The sequence below is a fragment of the Hibiscus syriacus genome, unplaced genomic scaffold, assembly GCF_006381635.1.
Source record: "Hibiscus syriacus cultivar Baekdansim isolate YM2019G1 unplaced genomic scaffold, ASM638163v2 tig00111689_pilon, whole genome shotgun sequence".
NCBI lineage: Eukaryota > Viridiplantae > Streptophyta > Magnoliopsida > Malvales > Malvaceae > Hibiscus > Hibiscus syriacus.
In genome coordinates this window covers 187,694-206,298 of record NW_024063154.1, presented here as the reverse complement: position 1 = coordinate 206,298, position 18,605 = coordinate 187,694, and the positions used below count along the sequence as shown (strand labels likewise).

The 18,605-nt window shown below is 36.9% G+C and overlaps 2 protein-coding genes and 3 pseudogenes across 2 annotated transcripts; 2 read left to right on the top strand and 3 right to left on the bottom strand.

Moving 5' to 3' along the window:
- Positions 1–4,716: 4,716 nt before the first annotated feature.
- Positions 4,717–5,985, top strand: LOC120167602 (annotated as a pseudogene).
- A 582-nt stretch (positions 5,986–6,567) lies between these two features.
- On the bottom strand, positions 6,568–7,917 carry LOC120167601 (2S sulfur-rich seed storage protein 2-like). The gene is made up of 2 exons (XM_039176567.1): positions 7,538–7,917; positions 6,568–6,616 (listed from the first exon to the last, which is right to left on the bottom strand). Exons 1-2 carry the CDS (start codon positions 7,915–7,917, stop codon positions 6,568–6,570), a joined length of 429 nt encoding a protein of 142 aa, XP_039032498.1.
- Positions 7,918–11,657: 3,740 nt separating this feature from the next.
- On the bottom strand, positions 11,658–12,035 carry LOC120167600 (2S sulfur-rich seed storage protein 2-like). The gene has a single exon (XM_039176566.1). It carries the CDS (start codon positions 12,033–12,035, stop codon positions 11,658–11,660), a length of 378 nt encoding a protein of 125 aa, XP_039032497.1.
- A 1,238-nt stretch (positions 12,036–13,273) lies between these two features.
- On the top strand, positions 13,274–13,823 carry LOC120167599 (annotated as a pseudogene).
- A 1,284-nt stretch (positions 13,824–15,107) lies between these two features.
- On the bottom strand, positions 15,108–18,478 carry LOC120167598 (annotated as a pseudogene).
- Positions 18,479–18,605: the final 127 nt, after the last annotated feature.

Here is an 18,605-nt window from a genome sequence, read left to right as displayed (position 1 = left end):
CTACAACTGTGGAAAGAAGGGTCACTTGAAGAAGGATTGTTGGAGTCTAAATAAAAACTCCAAACCACAAGGCAATACCGCAAACACTTCAGATGATGGAGATGCTCTATGTTGTGAAGCGTCAACCACCGTGGAAGGCAGAAAAAGATTTGTAGATATATGGCTCATTGATTCAGGAGCAATATATCACATGACCTCAAGAAGAGAATGGTTCCATCATTATGAACCTGTCTCAGGAGGATCTGTGTATAGTTTCAATGATCATGCCTTAGAGATCGTTGGCATTGGAACCATCAAATTGAAGATGTATGATGGAACAATTAAAGTTATTCGAGATGTGCGGCACGTGAAAGGCCTGAAGAAAGATTTATTATCCTACGGATTGTTGGATAATAATGCAAGCAAGATTGAAACACGGAAAGAAATCATGAAGGTGTTCCGTGGAGTGCTTGTGGTGCTGAAAGGCGAAAAGATAGCAGCAAACTTGTACATGCTGAAGGGAGAGACTTTGCTAGAAGTAGAAGCCTCTGTTGCCTCATGTAGTTCAGATTCTACAATGCTATGGCATCAGAAACTTGGACACATGTCAGAACAAGGAATAAAAGTCCTTGTGGAGCAAAAGCTACTTCCAGGCTTAACGAAGGTATCACTTACTTTGTGTGAGCATTGCATAACAAGTAAGCAACACCAGTTGAAATTTAACACATCAAATTCTAGAGGAAAAAGTGTTCTATAATTGGTTCACTCTGACGTATGGCAAGTACCAGTTGTATCCCTAGGCGGAGCAAAATACTTTGTCTCATTTATTGATGACTACTCCAGGAGATGTTGGGTGTATCATATTAAGAATAAGTCAGATGTGTTTTCAACTTTCAAAAACTTCAAGGCGCGGGTGGAACTTGATTCTGGAAATAAGATCAAGTGTTTCAGAACAGATAATGGAGGAGAATACACAAGCGAAGAATTTGATGACTTTTGCAAGAAAGAAGGCATCAAAAGACAGTTCACAGTGGCGAACACTCCTCAACAAAATGGAGTGGCAGAGCGGATGAACAGAACCTTGTTAGAAAGAACAAGAGCAATGTTGAGGGATGGAGGCCTAGAAAATCATTATGGGTAGAAGCAGTCAATATCGCCTGCTATTTGGTGAATCGAGCTCCATCAACTGCAATAGAGCTGAAGACACCAATGGAGATGTAGACTGGTAAACCAGCTGATTATTCAAACCTCGATGTATTTGGAAGTATTGTGTACGTGATGTACAACTCCCAAGAAATTTCAAAGTTTGATCCAAAATTCAGGAAATACAAATTCTTGGGGTATGCTGATGGAGTCAAGGGGTATCGCTTGTGGGATCCCACTGCCCGCAAAGTGATCATCAGCAGGGATGTTATCTTTGTAGAAGATAAGCTAAAAAAAAAAGAAGACGATGATAGCACTGAAAATTCAGAGACTACACAGATACATGTGGAAAAAGAGGTTGAACAAGGAGATTCTTCTAAAGCAAAACCAACACATGATGAACAAGAACCAAAGAGTTCTGAAGCTCCAACAACTCGTCAATCAGATCGTGTGAGAAGATGTCCCAATTGGCACTCAGATTATGTTATAGAAGGAAATGTTGCATACTGCCTTTTAACAGATGACGGTGAGCCATCAACATACCAGGAGGCAATAAACAGCTCAGATGCTTCACTGTGGATGATGGCGATGCAAGAAGAAATCGAAACCATTCATAAAAATAATACATGAGACCTTGTGTCACTACCACAAGGAAGGAAGTCAATTGGTAACAAATAGGTCTTCAAAATCAAGCGAAATGGTGACGATCAAGTGGAGAGGTATCGTGCAAGACTGGTGGTCAAAAGATATGCTCAAAAAGAAGGTATTAATTTCAATGAATTTTTTTCTCCTGTGGTTCGACTAACAACAGTTCAAGTAGTCTTGGCAATGTGTGCTACATTAAACTTACATCTAGAGCAGCTAGATGTTAAAACAGCTTTTCTTTATGGAAATCTTGAAGAAGAGATTTATATACTCCATCCTGAAGGTTTTGAAGAAGAAGAAAAGAAGAACTTGGTTTGCAGGTTGAACAAATATCTGTACGGTTTAAAACAGGCGCCGAGGTGTTGGTATAAGAGATTTGATTTCTTCATTATGTGTCTTGGATACAACAGACTTAATACAAACCCTTGTACTTATTTCAAGAGGTCTGGTGATAACGATTTTGTTATATTGTTGTTGTATGTGGATGACATGTTGGTTGCAGGACCCAACAAAGATCATATTGAAGAACTGAAGGCACAACTGGCAAGGAAATTTGAAATGAAGGACTTGGGATCAGCAAACAAGATTCTAGGGATGCAAATTCACCGAGACAGAAGTAATAGGAAGATTTGGCTTTCACAAAAGAATTACTTGAAGAATATCTTGTCACGATTCAGCATGCAAGATTGTAAGTCAATTTCTACCCCTCTTCTTATTAACTTCAAATTATCCTCCAGTATGATTCCTAGCAGTGAAGAAGAGAGGATGGAGATGTCTTGAGTACCGTATGCATCAGCAGTGGGAAGTTTAATGTTCGCTATGATATGCACAAGACCATACATTGCACAAGTAGTGGGAGTGGTTAGTCGGTACATGGCGAATCCAGGCAAAGAGCATTGGAATACAGTAAAGAGGATCCTAAGATACATCAAAGGGACCTCAAATGTTGCATTATGTTACGGAGGATCAAACTTACTAATCAATGGGTATGTAGATTCTGACTATGTAGGGGATTTAGATAAAAGTAAATCTACTACAGGATATGTGTTCAAAGTTGCTAGTGGAGCTGTAAGCTGGGTTTCGAAATTGCAGTCAGTTGTGGCTACATCCACAATAGAGGCAGAATATGTAGCAGCTACACAAGCCAGTAAAGAAGCAATTTGGTTGAAGATGCTATTGGAGGAGCTTGGGCACAATCAAGAGTATGTCTCTCTGTTTTGTGACAGTCAAAGCGCCTTGCATCTAGCAAGGAATCCAACATTTCATTCAAGGACAAAACACACATACGAGTTCAATACCATTTCATTCATGAAAAGGTGGAAGAAGGGATGGTAGATATGAAGAAGATCCATACCAAAGACAATATAGCAGATTTCATGACGAAGGCAATCAACGCTGATAAATTTAGCTGGTGTCGATCCTCTTGTGGCCTGACAAAAACGTAAGCAACATGATGGTACAAGGTATAAAGAATGGTGTGAAGATATGATTGTTCCAATCAAATCTTCAAGTGGGAGATTGTTAAAAGTTAGCAGCATTAGTCAACATAATGGGGTGGCAAATTGGCATCATTAATGGGCGGCTAAATTGATCAAATATTGGCCACCAAATTGTTGAAAAAGTTAAATGGAATAATCACAATTTAGTCATTGAACTTAGGGTATTTACAAATTAGTCCTTAAAGCTTCAACTATAAATACCCTAGCTCATTTAGCTTCAAAATCATCCCAAAGCATTCTAGCTTTCTTCCAATACTAGAGAGAATTTAGAGAGTTTCTTGAGAGTTGTTTTCTCCTTTTTATTAAGAGAGAATTATCATTGTTTTCTCCTTGGTAGATCGAGAGAGGTTGTAATTCATATTTTCTCATAGTGAAATTCTTCTACCGTTGCCTGTGGTTTTTTACCCTATATTATTTAGGGGTTTTCCACGTAAATTTTATGTCTCTTTTTCTCTATTTTTTTATTTTCTCAAATTATCAGTTACGATTTTGCTCTATCTGATAGCCGTCTTCCGCAACAGAATTTTCACTATCAGGTAAATTTACGTTTTTATGGATGACTAATGCAGCAAAGTTTGTTAGAAAATTTACCATTTTAACTTTTGTTTTTTTCTCTTGGGATTCTTTGATATCTATTCCTCTGCACGCCTACCACTTGTTGTAATGCATGAATTCCTATATGCCACTTTGAAGGTGAATCTGTCAATAAACGAGCGTTACAAGTTTTGAAGTTATCTTTCTACCTCTTTAAGTATTTTCTAGTCTCTTTTTCTCGACAGCTGCCAGGGGCACCGATTGTAATCTGTGAGCCCCAAACCCTTTCTTCTGCTTGTTTGATATTCGTTCATTCACTTGTAAATCTATGCATGTGATATCCTTGGAATATATATCTCTTTTAAGTTTAGGGTGAGTGATGAAATTTTTTTTTTCGGTCTTTGCTTTCTTGATATCATTTTCGTTGAGTTATTAGATTCATGTTCTTTTTTCTTTTCCCATACTATTTTTAACTGTTTCATGCTGATGCATCAATTTTGTTGTTATAGTGTCTAGTCTATGCATGTATTGGACTGATATCCAAAATTCTAAATGTGACAGTGGTGTGTTCATAGTGTAATTTAATCCATCCTGAAAGGAATAAAAGGTGCTGTTTCTGAGTTCAATCCGCGAAAATTGTGTTTGTAGTGCATACGAAAGTTATGTCCTGTATGGAATGGAAATGATTTCACTGAAAATTAGTCAATCCGTAGAGCATGCAAGTTTTCCTGTATCTGTTTCCCTATTTTTTCAAGATTATTTTTTATCAGGTCAGAAAATAGTGCATTTTGATATCTTACCACTGATGAATCTGTCCATTGTAATGATAATCTCGGGATTTATTACCAACAAAAATACTGATATCTGCTGCCTGTGTAGCTTTCTCATTGGATGAAGGAGGTGAAGAGGACTAGAAATGGATGAAACTCGTGGTGAATGTGTTTATCAAGATAAGTGGTACGATGTCGATGTTCTTGTCAACATACTCTCAAGGCTTCCGATTAACTCAATTTTACTATGCAAATCCGTTTGCAAGCATTGGCATCGGTTGATAAATAGTCAGGCTTTCATCGATGTGCAGCTACTCTGGTCTCGGAAAAACTCGGTTTACTTGGTTTATCCATTCATGGATATCATGTTGGAGTTATATTTTGTGAAGAGCAGTGGAGAAATCGCTAAAAGGATGAACTTCCCATATTGTGACAACTTTTCTCCGATTACGTTTATTTGTTGCTTTGATGGTTTACTCTGTTGTATCAACTATCCGTGGAAAGTGGACGCGAGCAGGGTAGTTGAGGATGAAACCGATCTGGAAATCCGTATCTGCAACCCTGTTACAAGAAAAGCTCTATTGATTCCTAAAGGTAGCCCATCCAAAGAAAAGCCTTCCATTGGGGTTGCTTTTGGTCCAAAAATCAATGACTACAAGATATTTCGATTTTTCTCTGCCAAGCGCATATCCCTAGCTAAACAACAATCCCATGTTAATCGTCGACAATGTGAGGTATATTCATCGAGCACCAGATCCTGAAGTGTCATAGGTCGTGTACCATACTGTCCGATGCATCCTAGCCATAGCTCCCTAGGGTCCAACCATGTTTTCGTCAATGGAACAATATATTGGTTTATTGCTTCGGATGAAGATCCGATGATTCCGGGCTCGATCCTGACGGTTGACATAGAAGAAACCTTTGGAAGTATTAACCTTCCGATGGATGTCACAGAGCACTCATACTTGGTTGATCTCAAAGGCTGTTTATCCCTAGTTGCTGTACATGATGATGAGATCATGAATATATGGATTCTCGAAGACAAGAACGAGCCTAAATGGGAGCTGAAATGCAGCGGTCAAGTTCCCTTCTCACATGATGAATGTGTCGAATTTGTAGTTGCAAGGGAGAATGAAATTTTCCTCATAACTTCAAAGCGTTACTATATCTATGATTCAGACCACAAAGTTTGGAGGCAGCTTGATTTATCCATGAATTTTGAAATGAATTTTCCGGTCGCTTTCACATACACCGAAAGCCTTCTTTCTTGTAAGTCATTAATTTACTTATTGACTCCAATTTTATGGTTTAAGTCCATGTGAGATATAAACATTATAGCTGCTGCTGCTTCTTTTGCAGGTGGTGGACGGATCGATCCAAGGATTGAATACATCTCCGACGAACGAAGCACATGATATACTCTATACTCTCTTCATCGATCGAAATAAGCTCCCTCTCGCTGTATATTTGTGTCTTTATTTTGCTTGAACCCTGAACCAACATTGGCCGAAGCTTCTGAGGGTCATGCGATGAAATTCTTCTTCGGGGCCAATAATGTTTACCTCCTTTATCTCTCATTTCTACAATGTTGTAAGGTTGTTTATGCATCTGTTGTATGTGAAGGAAACCAATAGTTATGTCGCAGGTGTGATGTTGTTTTTGTTAAGCATTCGTCTAATGTCCTAAGTATTGTCTTGGGTTTATATTTTGAAAATAAAAAGAAATAGATATTGAATCTAAATTGCTATAACTTTGTACCTATATGATTGCGTATGTAGATGATTGAGTTCCATTGTGACTGTAAGTTCGTAAAATGTCCTAAATTCAACTTGGTAAGCCATGAAATGAAATCTAATTGTGTTTTGAGTCGTTTCTCCTGCGAATTCATGTCTTGTGGCTGGTATATATATATATGGGTGAGCATTCTATACTACTAAGACACTGATTCGTGTGCTTTCAATTGAACCTTGGTGTATTTATACTAAACCCAACAACAATTAAGCATCGCCAACATCCATCTTAATTACAAAACCCACAACATTACATCTAAAACAATGAAGAAAAAAAAAATCCAAGTTCCAAAACATAAAATAAAGCTAAATCCAAAAGATAGAGTCTCACATTACCTTAATAAAATATGTGAAAACACTTATTCCATTATTTATCAAAAGCATTGAGAATCACACTCACTTGCCTTTCTTTTCTTCTTTGGTTAACTCTATTTATCTGTATAAGTTAGAAAAACTGAGTGTGCGTTGATTGGAACTCTGTGAATGCTCCAAGCGGCAAGCACCACAAAAACAAAAAAAAAATACAAAAACACAAGTGAATTGAAAGCATACTACATGCATCTTTAATAATTGTTTAAAACATATACTTTTATGCAACATCTCTTGTTCACTTGCTATCATATTAAAGTACTCATCATGCTCAAAACATTTCAAAATCATGACATCATGTAGAAACATAAATGAGGTTAACATATATTTTCTTTACTAATATATTGATTTTTTTATGCGAATAAAGAGGTTGTGACAGCCTTAGGCAATTCATCCTTTCTGATTTGGCTTGAGAGGATAAAGAGGTTGTGACAACCGGAGAGCTGTAAACGATTGTTAGGTGACATTGGCCGGAGTTTGGATCCTCAACTACTGTAAGGAAGAGATGAGAAGTGGTTTTACATACTTATCTTAGACTTAGACTTAGCTGAGAAATTTTATAAATAATTTTTGAGAAATATTATAATGACTTTTAGTGTTGATTCAGACGATAATATGCTTTATAAAGCATTGGATTGAAGCAAGCACAGTGCACACGATAATGTGCTTTATTTATGTAAGAAACTACAAACTAGTCCCAAAACCCACCACTACTGGTGAAAAGCATGCAATTTTTATATGCATGCCTTACAGTTTATTGTGCTAGCATTTTTTTAGGGTCTTGTAGACCTTTTATCTCTAAAACCACCTTCGAGATGGCAAGTCACACCTCCTAGGCTCCTCCACGTTATCACACCTCTGCAATATCTTCTCCGCCACCTTGTACAGCTCTTGGGCCTCTTCTCTCTCCCAATCTCCTTCCTCCAGTTGCTGCTTCACCGCTTGTTCCAGGCCGTCGCACCGGCAATCCCTCTCCAGGTTCTCCAGCTGCTGGCAGCACGAGTCCAGGTGTCGGTCCGCCCTGTTGTATCGTCTGCTCGACTCGTTTTCTATGTATCTCTGACAGTACCTGAGGTTGTCTTCCTCCCTTATCTGCTGTTGACAAGAGTCTTGGTGGCGGTATATGGAGGCATTGACCACGAAGAAAGCGAGAGCGAAGGTTGCTACGAGGAGAGCGAGCTTTGCCATGGTTGTTGATTTCACGGATATACAATATGTTGATTAGCTTTCATGGTGAGAAATGGGGTGGAAGATGAAGGGTTTTATAGTGGATTTCGACCTTTGCATGGCGATTACGTGTAATATAAGGTTTCAACACGTAATTTTTTGCATCCATATGGGGTGAAAAAGTTGATTTGTTTTCTTGTAAAACTGTCGTGAGCTTTCATAGATAGTATTTCAGACTTGTTTTTTTTGTTTTGGGTAAAGGCGGTAATTTGCACTGTTTTTTTTATATTAATGATTATAAAGTAATATTTGTTTTAAATACTCTCAATTATTTAAAAAATAAATATTCAATTACCTTTACAGTCACTGATGCTCGAATTCACGATCTCTATGAACAACAACGATTTATTTAACCATTGAAGTAAGTTAATTCGTACAATTTACGTTGTTTTTGGGTTCACATTTACTTTATATTAGATATACTTATATGATTTGATTGATAGAACCAAATTATATAAATATAATTGATATGTAATTAAATTTAAGATTTAATCATGTTAAATTATAAAAAGTAAAATATTAGAGGTAAAAATGTGTCAGATTTCATTGATAGTTTAAAATTTTTAAATCTTTTTAGTATTAGTTTTAGATATTTCAAAAAGAATATGTTTTCTATTTTTGTAAAATTCTTATAATATTAATATTTTTTTTACGTAGACTGGATATTATGTTAGTCTTTCAAGTATTTATTATTATGTTTCTCATCAAATTATAAATACATCTTATAGTATATATATATATATCTTATTTTAATGATACTTTAATACCTACAACACATGTAATATAATTTGTCACTTAATTTTGTGAATATTTTATGATAGCATTATATATTATACATGTGTCCATAAATATAAATTTTAATCTAACAATCTCTCCCTTATAGAACATATATATGTTTTCTAACAAATGTACAATCTTATGATCTCAAAATTTATTATCATATACTAGATAACTATAATCCTAAAGTGTAAAATGAAAACTACATGCAATATGAACTAAACATATTTATTTTCAATTGATCCTCTTTGAACATTAATAAGATAAAATTTTACTAAAATTAGAGTGTGGATAAATAAATAAAAAACTTTATATTTTAGAAAATAATTTAAAAATATCTTTAAACTGAAGTAACCAAAATTTTGCCTATAACATATGAGTATTTAAAAAAAATAGAAACTCTAACTAAAATTGAGTATCCTTAAATAATATTATACTGAGATAAGTAGTATACTCATGAAAGACCAAAAGTGATAATTAAATCATCAATCATGAGTTTGTATCAATATGCTTTATTGACGCTTAATCACTCTGAATTTTATTTAATAACAAGATATTTAATGTCTATGTACTAAGACATTAAGATATTGGTGTATATGGAATAAAAAATTATAAATTTACATTCACAAAATAATTCAAGTGGTTTTTTTATGCAATCTATAATTTTCAATTCATACGATAAAATTTTTCGTCTATATCTCAATAAATCAAAGTCTGTATACATGATCATCTTTTACTTACTAAACCCTCCAATATGTAAGCATATAATATTTTATTTTTGACAGTACCGTAAATTACATGTCGCTGAGGGAAAAAAAAAGAATCATTTGATTACTATCCAATAATTATAACAGACTTGCTTGAATATATGTCTAATATTTCAACAATGTACGTAATATTTAAACACAAACTTAGACTCCCAACAATTAATTAATGCATAGGAATTTTTTTACATATCCTTAATTTCAAGATTATTTTGGACATTGAACAATACTAAAGTTGTCGCCTTAAACAATAAGGGTATCAATTAGTTATCTCCCACTGGATTTGCAATATATATAATTATCAACTAAATTCAACTCAAAATCAGACAAAATAATTACTTGATGAAATTTATTACACCATTGACGAGAATTATACTTACGTTAATAGATAAATTTCATTTAGTTTTATATCATCAATTTTGTATTATCACAACACAATTTTCTAATTGCATCATATAAATCATCTCATCAATATTAGTATTGAGAAATATAATTTTAACATTTATCTCACATAATTTAAGATCAAAAAATGAATAATAAGTATCATGATTATTATGAAAGAGTTTTTTAGTGAAATTAAGAAAAAAAATATTTACGAAATCAATGTTTCTTTCTGGTATATCTTTTAGAGTCAAGATATATAAAAATATATCTCTACACTAATATCTCTATCTTTTGAATTTAAATATTTATTTACAATCAATTGTCTTTGTAAATTGTCTTTGTACCATCGGGTAACAAAATAATTTACAATCAATTATCTTTGTACCATCAGGAAATAAAATAAATTATAAAATTTTAATATTTTACATAGTTATTACCTTGCATGACTTATACCCTCCTTGCAGGCAAAACTTTCGAGATAATGTTCTGGAAAAAATTAATTCACGAGATAAAGCACTCCCAAGATTAATTGCTCAAATAAGGTGAAATCTACAGTGTTGGTCGTAGGTCGCCATGCCTTCCGGGCGACCTACTAGGTCGCCATGTCTTCCCGGCGAGCTACAAGAGATTGCATGTGCCATGCACGTCCCAACACGCTGGGCATCTGAGGCCATCCGACCGAGGCCATCCGAGAGCATCCGAGGCCATCCGAGAGCATCCGAGGCCATCCGATCGAGGCCATCCGAACGAGCTATGCGAGGGCATCCGAGGTCAACCGAACGAGCTATGCGAGGGAATCCGAGGGAAGCCGAGCGAGGGTAGGTCGCCCGGAGTGCATGGCGACCTACAAGATCGCCCGGAGGGCATGGCGACCTACAAGGTCGCCCGGAGGGCATGGCGACCTATGTGTTGGGACGTGCATGTGCCATGCAACACGTTCATTCTCTCTGTTTGAGCAATGGTAGGTTGCCCGGAGTGCATGGCGACCTACAAGGCGACCTACAAGGTCGCCCGGAGTGCATGGCGACCTACGGCCAACACTGTAGATTTCACCCTATTTGAGCAATTAATCTTGGGAGTGCATTAGCTCGTGAATTAATTTCTTTCAGAACATTATCTCGAAAGTTTTGCCCTCCTTGCATGATATCAATACACTTTTAAGAGTTTAGCTTTTTTTCATGATGTGACGAAAGTATATTGGATAGTACTGTATTGTCATTCTTTTTAAAAAAAAATACAATATAATCTTATGAAATAGTATTTCCCTCATCTAACTTATACTTTTTTTTTTGAGGTTGTTGAATTTGTTTTTATAGAAGAAAAATTATCGTATCTTAAACGAAAAAGTGTTTAACATTATCTTATTAAAGTTTTGTATTCATATAAGAATGAAAGGATAGTATAAATTGAACTTATAGTTGTATCTTTAATTTTCAACTCAATATAAGCTATTGCTGATGTTCTTTTATCAGCCACTAAGAGTGAGAGCTGCTCTTTGGTCGTCCCCGTGTATTTTCCTCGCTGTCAACTGACACGGTTATGAGATACATACAAACATACATATTAGTAAAAAAGTAAACGATATAAACAGAAGGGTTGGGATTGAAGCAAGCACAGTGCACACGATAATGTGCTTTATTTATGTAAGATACCACAAACTAGTCCCAAAAACCATCACTACTGGTGAAAAGCATGCAATTTATATATGCATGCCTTACAGTTTATTGTGCTAGCATTTTTTAGGGTCTTGTAGATCTTTTATCTCTAAAACCACCTTCAAGATGGCAAGTCACACCTCCTAGGCTCCTCCACGTTATCACACCTCTGCAATATCTTCTCCGCCACCTTGTACAGCTCTTGGGCCTCTTCTCTCTCCCAATCTCCTTCCTCCAGTTGCTGCCTCACCGCTTGTTCCAGGCCGTCGCACCGGCAATCTCTCTCCAGGTTCTCCAGCTGCTGGCAGCACGATTCCAGGTGTCGGTCCGCTCTGTTGTATCGGCTGCTCGACTCGTTTTCTATGTATCTCTGACAGTACCTGAGGTTGTCTTCCTCCCTTATCTGCTGTTGACAAGAGTCTTTGTGGCGGTATATGGAGGCATTGACCACGAAGAAAGCGAGAGCGAAGGTTGCTACGAGGAGAGCGAGCTTTGCCATGGTTATTGATTTCACGGATATATAATATGTTGACTAGCTTTGCTGGTGAGAAATAGGGTAGCGCATGAAGGGTTTTATGGTGGATTTCAACCTTTGCATGGCGATTACGTGTAATTATAAGGCTTCAACACGTAGTTTTTTGCATGCAAATGGGGTGAAAAACTTGATTTGTTTTCTTGTAAAACTGTCATGAGCTTTCATAGACAGTATTTCAGACTTGTTTCTTGTTTTAGCGAGAGGCGGCGATGTGCGCGGTCGGAGTTATTTTTGGATTCACATTTACTCTATATTAGATATAACTATATGTTTTTATATTCTAATATAATTATATATATGATCTAAATATTTAAATTTCAATATAAATTAAATTCAACGAGTGATTCTAATGATAAAAATTAATATGTTTATAAAATTTGAATTCGAGTACTTTGTCTACTAGGTATCTATGAGTTTTATTATACATCCGGAAAAGACTTCTGAAAATTAACTATCAAACCTACGCCAGGCATATCCTACAGAAGCTAATGCTGATGTTATTTTATCATCCACTAAGAGTGAGACATGCTCTTTGGCAGTCCTCGTGAATTTTCCTCGCTGTCATATATATATATATATATATTAGGCCACTGTTAGAAATTAGTTGTAATTAGTTGTAATTAGTTTTTAGAGCTTGTTGTAATAGTGTGTTCAAAGTCAGAAGAACAAAGGAGAAGAAGAAGCAGGGGGAATGTTGAGGCACTGCATATGTATGCAGCAATCCCAGGCATGCTCGTACATGATATGGTTGAGATAGTTCTAGAAATAATAAGAGTCTGGAAGCTAGTCGGTTAGTATAACAGAATGTTGTTAAGGAATACTGTTAAGCAGTTTAAGCTTTGTAATACTGCTATATAAGATGTAGAAACTTGAGGTTGTAATTAGCTCTTTTCATGATTGAATAAAATCATTTGTGCCAATTCTTAAACTTTTCTTGATTACTCACCATGGTATCAATCGCCATAAGTTCCTGGAGCCTCCTGTTTTCGTGCTGCGTAACTCAGGGTGTTCTTGTTAGTTCTTCAAGCTTGTTGGCATAGAAGATGGTCAAGCTCATGGAGAACGTAGTCTCCGCCGTCCCCGTCCCCGACGAACTCACCATCGAGGAGCGAAACCTCCTTCCCGTCGCTTACAAGAACGTGATCGACGCTCACCGTGCCTCCTGGCGGATCATCTCCTCCATCGAGTAGGAGTACAACTTCATGACTGAAACCGTCGCTAACTCCGTCGCTGCCGCCTCTCTTTTCGCTCTATATGATCCCCATCTCCTCACACACAACAACATCAAGATATGATTAACCACCACAACCTTTGCCTCGCTCGTTTCCGCGAAGATGCAAAAGAAGCCGAATCACTCCGCCAAGAGAATACTTCTCTGAGATCAGTCAATCGCGACCTCAACAAGCAACTCAGCGCGCTGATCCAAACCTCAGTCCAGAACCACTTTGCATCCTATTACAACACCACGCTGTTTGAGTTAGTGAACGCTTTGGGAGGACTTTGTCCCGGTGGTGGCGGTGTAGGAAAGGAAGAAGTTTCTGATGTGGAAGATGAAGTGGATTTTGCGAGGGTTATGTTGCCCAAGAGCATATCCGTTAAGTCCAATGGATATCTGAACATGATGAGTGAAGTTGGAGCAGCGAGCCATCGTGGTAAAACTCGAGACTAACTCGGGCCGCAACTGCAAATGCTTCTCAACAGATCAGTGGAACTGTGAATATGAAGCAGAAGGTTTATGTGCAAGGAGGATGAAGAACTGTTAGTAGTTAAGCTGCGAAACATTGTTGTTTGAGAATTGTTTTTTTTTTAGATTTTTTTTTTTGTTGAATGTTCATTCACATCAAAAGTTTGCATCGATTAAAGTCGAACGGAGGGAAGCATCAACACTTCCGATTTAAGTCGAATGGAGGGAAGCATCGGCACTTCCGATTCAAGTCGAACCAAAAGATATGTCTTACCTTGTAAAAGAGGGTGAAAAAAAAAGAAATGAAGGTGAATAAGAAGAACAAAAGGAAGCGTCAGCACTTTCGATTCAAAATGAACAGAAGTAAACATCGGCACTTTCGATTCAAGAAGAACGAAAAGAAGCATCCGTACTTTCGATTCAAGTGAACGAAAGGAAGCATCCGCACTTTCGATTCAATTGTTCATCTTTTCATCAAGAATGTTGAATGTTAGAAATTAGTTGTAATTAGTTTTTAGAGCTTGCTGTAATAGTGTGTTCAAAGTCAGAAGAACAGAAGAGAAGAAGAAGTAGGGGGAATGTTGAGGCATTGCATATGTATGCAGCAATCTCGGGCATGCTCGTGCATGATATGGTTGAGATAGTTCTAGAAATAATAAGAGTCTAGAAGCTAGTCGGTTAGTATAACAGAATGTTGTTAAGGAATATTGTTAACCAGTTTAATTTTTGTAATACTGCTATATAAGATGTAGAAATGTGAGGTTGTAATTAGCTCTTTTCATGATTGAATAAAATCATCTGTGCCAATTCTTAAACTTTTCTTGATTACTCAACAGCAACTAACAGTCAATACACACGAAGGTAAATGATTTTATAGTACATGAGTTGAGGCTTCTCTCGTGTTTGGAGGCATCTCATCTCGTCTAGTGAGTGGAGGCAACCCAACACTCTGAGTAAAGGTAGCTCGATACTCTTTTAACTTAAGATTAGGGGCATCCTTGTTATGACAACACAATAGATACAACACAACATCATGGCACCATGATGAAGGATAATGGGAACGCTCTAGGAGATTAAGCACTCGAGCGAAGATACCATAAGTGCTTTCATGCATTAATTTTAGAATGTTACATGTTATCCCTAGATTAGGTTTTATCGAGCACTTAAGTTAGGTGAGGCTCGTTGATGCTTGTGAGGCGTTGATGTAACCGTTGTAGCAGTTATGTTGGCATCGTTCCTAGTGCAGTTCCTCGCAGGTAACAAGGTACTTCCTCCAACACATGGCCGGGCCCCTTAAGCGTAGTAAAGCTGGATAGAGGGGTTGGCCATAACATGACACAAAACAACGCTGTTCACGATTTCCTCAGTGCACGTGAGAGAGGAGATTCCTCGTTAAGGGGACAAGCAGTGTTGCTCGCGATGTCCTCCTCCTCACTTCCCTTCTCTCTGTCGTGTGCCCCCTCTGGCTTCTTTAACATGGAGCGATCAGAGGGGGTGGGTGGGTTTTGGTAGGTTTGGGGAGAGAGGGGAGGAGGTGAGAATGTTTGTTTCGGTTTTTTAGGAAAAAGAGGATGATCGTTATAGTTTATCGGTGAGATCTCGACTGAAAAGAAAAACGAAAACCCAATGAACTAATGAAAAACAAGGAGGATGTAAAGTAAAAGCTTATGAAAAATAATTATGCAGAGAATAGCCTGCATTGGAGATGAAATGAAATTTTACAATCGGTATGTACATGCGCGGTGCTAGACTACTGTGTGCGGTTTACTCTGTATTAACGTATGTTGCCGAGAAGATTTTCTTGTAACCACCTCTGTTTTGACTATTCGAAGGTAATGCTCTATCTGAAAAATGCAAGGTAATTAGTATAGACGCCACTCGCATCACCAATTATCAGGAATTAGTTACAATCATTTCTTAGAACAGAATATTCTTTATTCTCAACTAAGGTCGAAGCATATCTTACTCGATTGCTTTGAAAAGGTGCGTATAAGATGTCCATGGACAACAAAATGCACGTAAGATATAAAATAAGCAATTGAACAGAAAGGCCCGTATAAAAGAACTTACAGTAACATTTGCATCTAAATCCCGGTGATTAATAAATGACCGACCATTCAACCTGTCATGGCTTCTACCAAGATGAGGTATTAATCGCTTTGCATCACTAACCAAGGCGAAATCGTTTTACCAGACGAAAGATGGCTTATGACATAAGACATGTTCATTTTAGAAGAATCAAAAGAATGGACGCGTGAACGAGCAGAGATGATAAGGTCGCCGGGAACCTGCAAAGTGCAAGTCACTTAATACGTTAAGATATATGAAGAATAACAGCTCTGAATTGGCAAACTTTCAGATCAAAGGTATCATATAACCTATGTTGCTCCAACTCTTAATTTTGTCAAAGTACCCCCATCCAATGCAGGATATGGGGATATAATCTCCAAAGATCCTCCAAATACATGGAAAAGGTTAGGAAAATCTAACGATACCCATGTCAGACACATACCATATCCAACACTCACACCAGTCTGAATAACTTGGGATATAACTACATTTCTACAGCTCATTTATCTCAATGGTAAACATAAATGATTGAACAAAATAATTACACGTAAATAAATCTGAAGGACAGTCTTAGTATCCTACGTATTACCTTCTTTACACACACGTATCCTTCAATTCTGCATCCACCAGTCATTGGTGCCGGTAGTTTAGTTAGATTGGATTTATCCTCTAAAGCTAGCCTCTGGTTTTCCTGTGGAACAGAAGCAACCAAATCTTCCATCGCCTAGAAGACACTAAAATAAGGTCATGTATAAATGATTCGTAAAGTTAAATAGCCATTTCAAGACTTGCTTAGTTGTGTTCCTTAACCAGAGTTTCTGTATCACGATCTCCATAATAAGATTCATGTTCATGATGTCCATGATCCTCCCTGAAACGCATGCAAGAACAAGGTAAATCTGCATTGCACATATACATAAGTTTCTGCAGCACTAATTAGCCTAGAAGAAAGTAATAATCCCCTATCTGGTGGTCAAACAAAAGTGGAGGGTTAGACATATGCCTGAGAACATAGTACATAAATGAGCTTAACATATTGGAATATACTATTGTTAAGTAACAAGCAACATAAAGAAAAGGCAGAGTGAGGAAGATTCAAAGAACGGATGAAATAATTCCTTCTACCTCAGATCACTGCCTTTACGAAAAATGCGAATGGATGGATACCCTTGAATATGGTGCCTATAGGAAGAAAGCACAAAAGGGAGAAGATTAAATTTGCGGTAAAGTTATGAGAAATATGCAACATTTGAGAAACAATTCTATAATATAAGCAAGAAAACACATTTAAATATGTGAAGTGATAAATATTGATCAATCTGCAACATCAAAACGATCGAAACACAACAATGGAGTTAATAGGTCAAATAATGATAATCATATTCTCAAACAAGTTAGCATTCAATAACATTTGAAAAAACATCAAACAAAGAAATACCTCTTACACAAGTCAACTTCTACAGTGCAATCAACCTTGGCCAAAAGAATACGCCCATCCGATTCCGGATCATATCTGTAAAAAGCAAGGGTGCCAAAGTCATGCCAAATCAATAAACTGTTTATAAACCTATTCCGTAGAAGATGATGTATCCTCAGACCTCTCCTTTATTATGTTGGCAGTTTTCTCCCATGAAGGTCTCTGAAGCGGAAAAAGTAACAGGGCGAGGCAAGGGTATAATTATTTCTAGGTACTGTTTTTTAGAATAAGTAAACAAACATGCACTTGCTTCAAATATCACATCACAGAGTATATTAGAGAGTTACTAAAATGTTCGACAGTCCAAAAGAAAAAAGGGTTATTAAAATATAAATGAAGTACATAAGTCATAAAAATTAATTAATTAGCTGACCCTTATTCCCATATGTAATGGGGTAAGGGGAGTAGGATAGTAGGCTGCCCTCATTCATCATACCCACCGTGGGATTCAACCCCACGACCCCAAGGTTAAGAGCCTTGTGCTCTACCAACTGAGTTGGACAGACAATTCATAAGTCATAAAAATTGATTACTACTAATAGGAGATTTGGAAACAATATCAGTATAACACAAGGTGTGTATAATGACCACTTTACAAGGCTGAGAGTTATATACAATACTGATTTAGCAAGTCAAAAGATCACACATGCTAATAGTAAATTACCAGGCGAGTACTCCAGTAGCACCAAGGAGCATAAAAATTGACAATTAAAATAGGATACCTGAAAAAATAGAGGTTTCACCAAAATTGGCAATTACCAAAGGAATATCCAAGTCGGGACATAATACCCAAAAAGTTAAATAGCTTGAAACTTCAAATTGATCCGCTTACTGATGTGAAAGTTTGTCAAAGCTAACACCATTTAATGGTACAGAACCCTCAACAGTTTCTTCATCAACTTCGTCTCCATGCTTAATATAATGTGGAACAGGTCCAGACTGAAACTCTGCACCAGTGGGTCTTAAATGTTGATCTATTGAAAACTTCCGGATGGTTTTTGTTATATTTAACCTGTTCCGAAAACAGAAAAAACAAATTTAGTCATATGGACCAAACTCTAAATGGTATATGCCGCTGAGGAAAAACATTAAGGCATCTTGAAGAATGAAGCATGAAAAAATTTACAGGCAAATATTAACACAATATCCAGCATAAGATGGTGTGGATAAAAACATTTTAGATCATATTTATTTTTAAATTTTTTCAACAGTATTCTAACCTACCGCACAGAAGAACTCTCCCACGAAGTAGTCCGGCCATTAACCTTTCTAGAATTAAGCAATTGTTGAAGATGTGTTAAAC

Coding starts and splice junctions, on each gene's coding strand:
- LOC120167601 (XM_039176567.1), bottom strand. CDS start 7,917: ATGGCAAAGCTCGCTCTCCTCGTAGCAACCTTCGCTCTCGCTTTCTTC. Junction 6,617..7,537: donor TGTGACTTGCCATCTCGAAG/GTGGTTTTAGAG, acceptor TCATTGTTTTAG/ATGTAATGTTGTGGGTTTTG.
- LOC120167600 (XM_039176566.1), bottom strand. CDS start 12,035: ATGGCAAAGCTCGCTCTCCTCGTAGCAACCTTCGCTCTCGCTTTCTTC.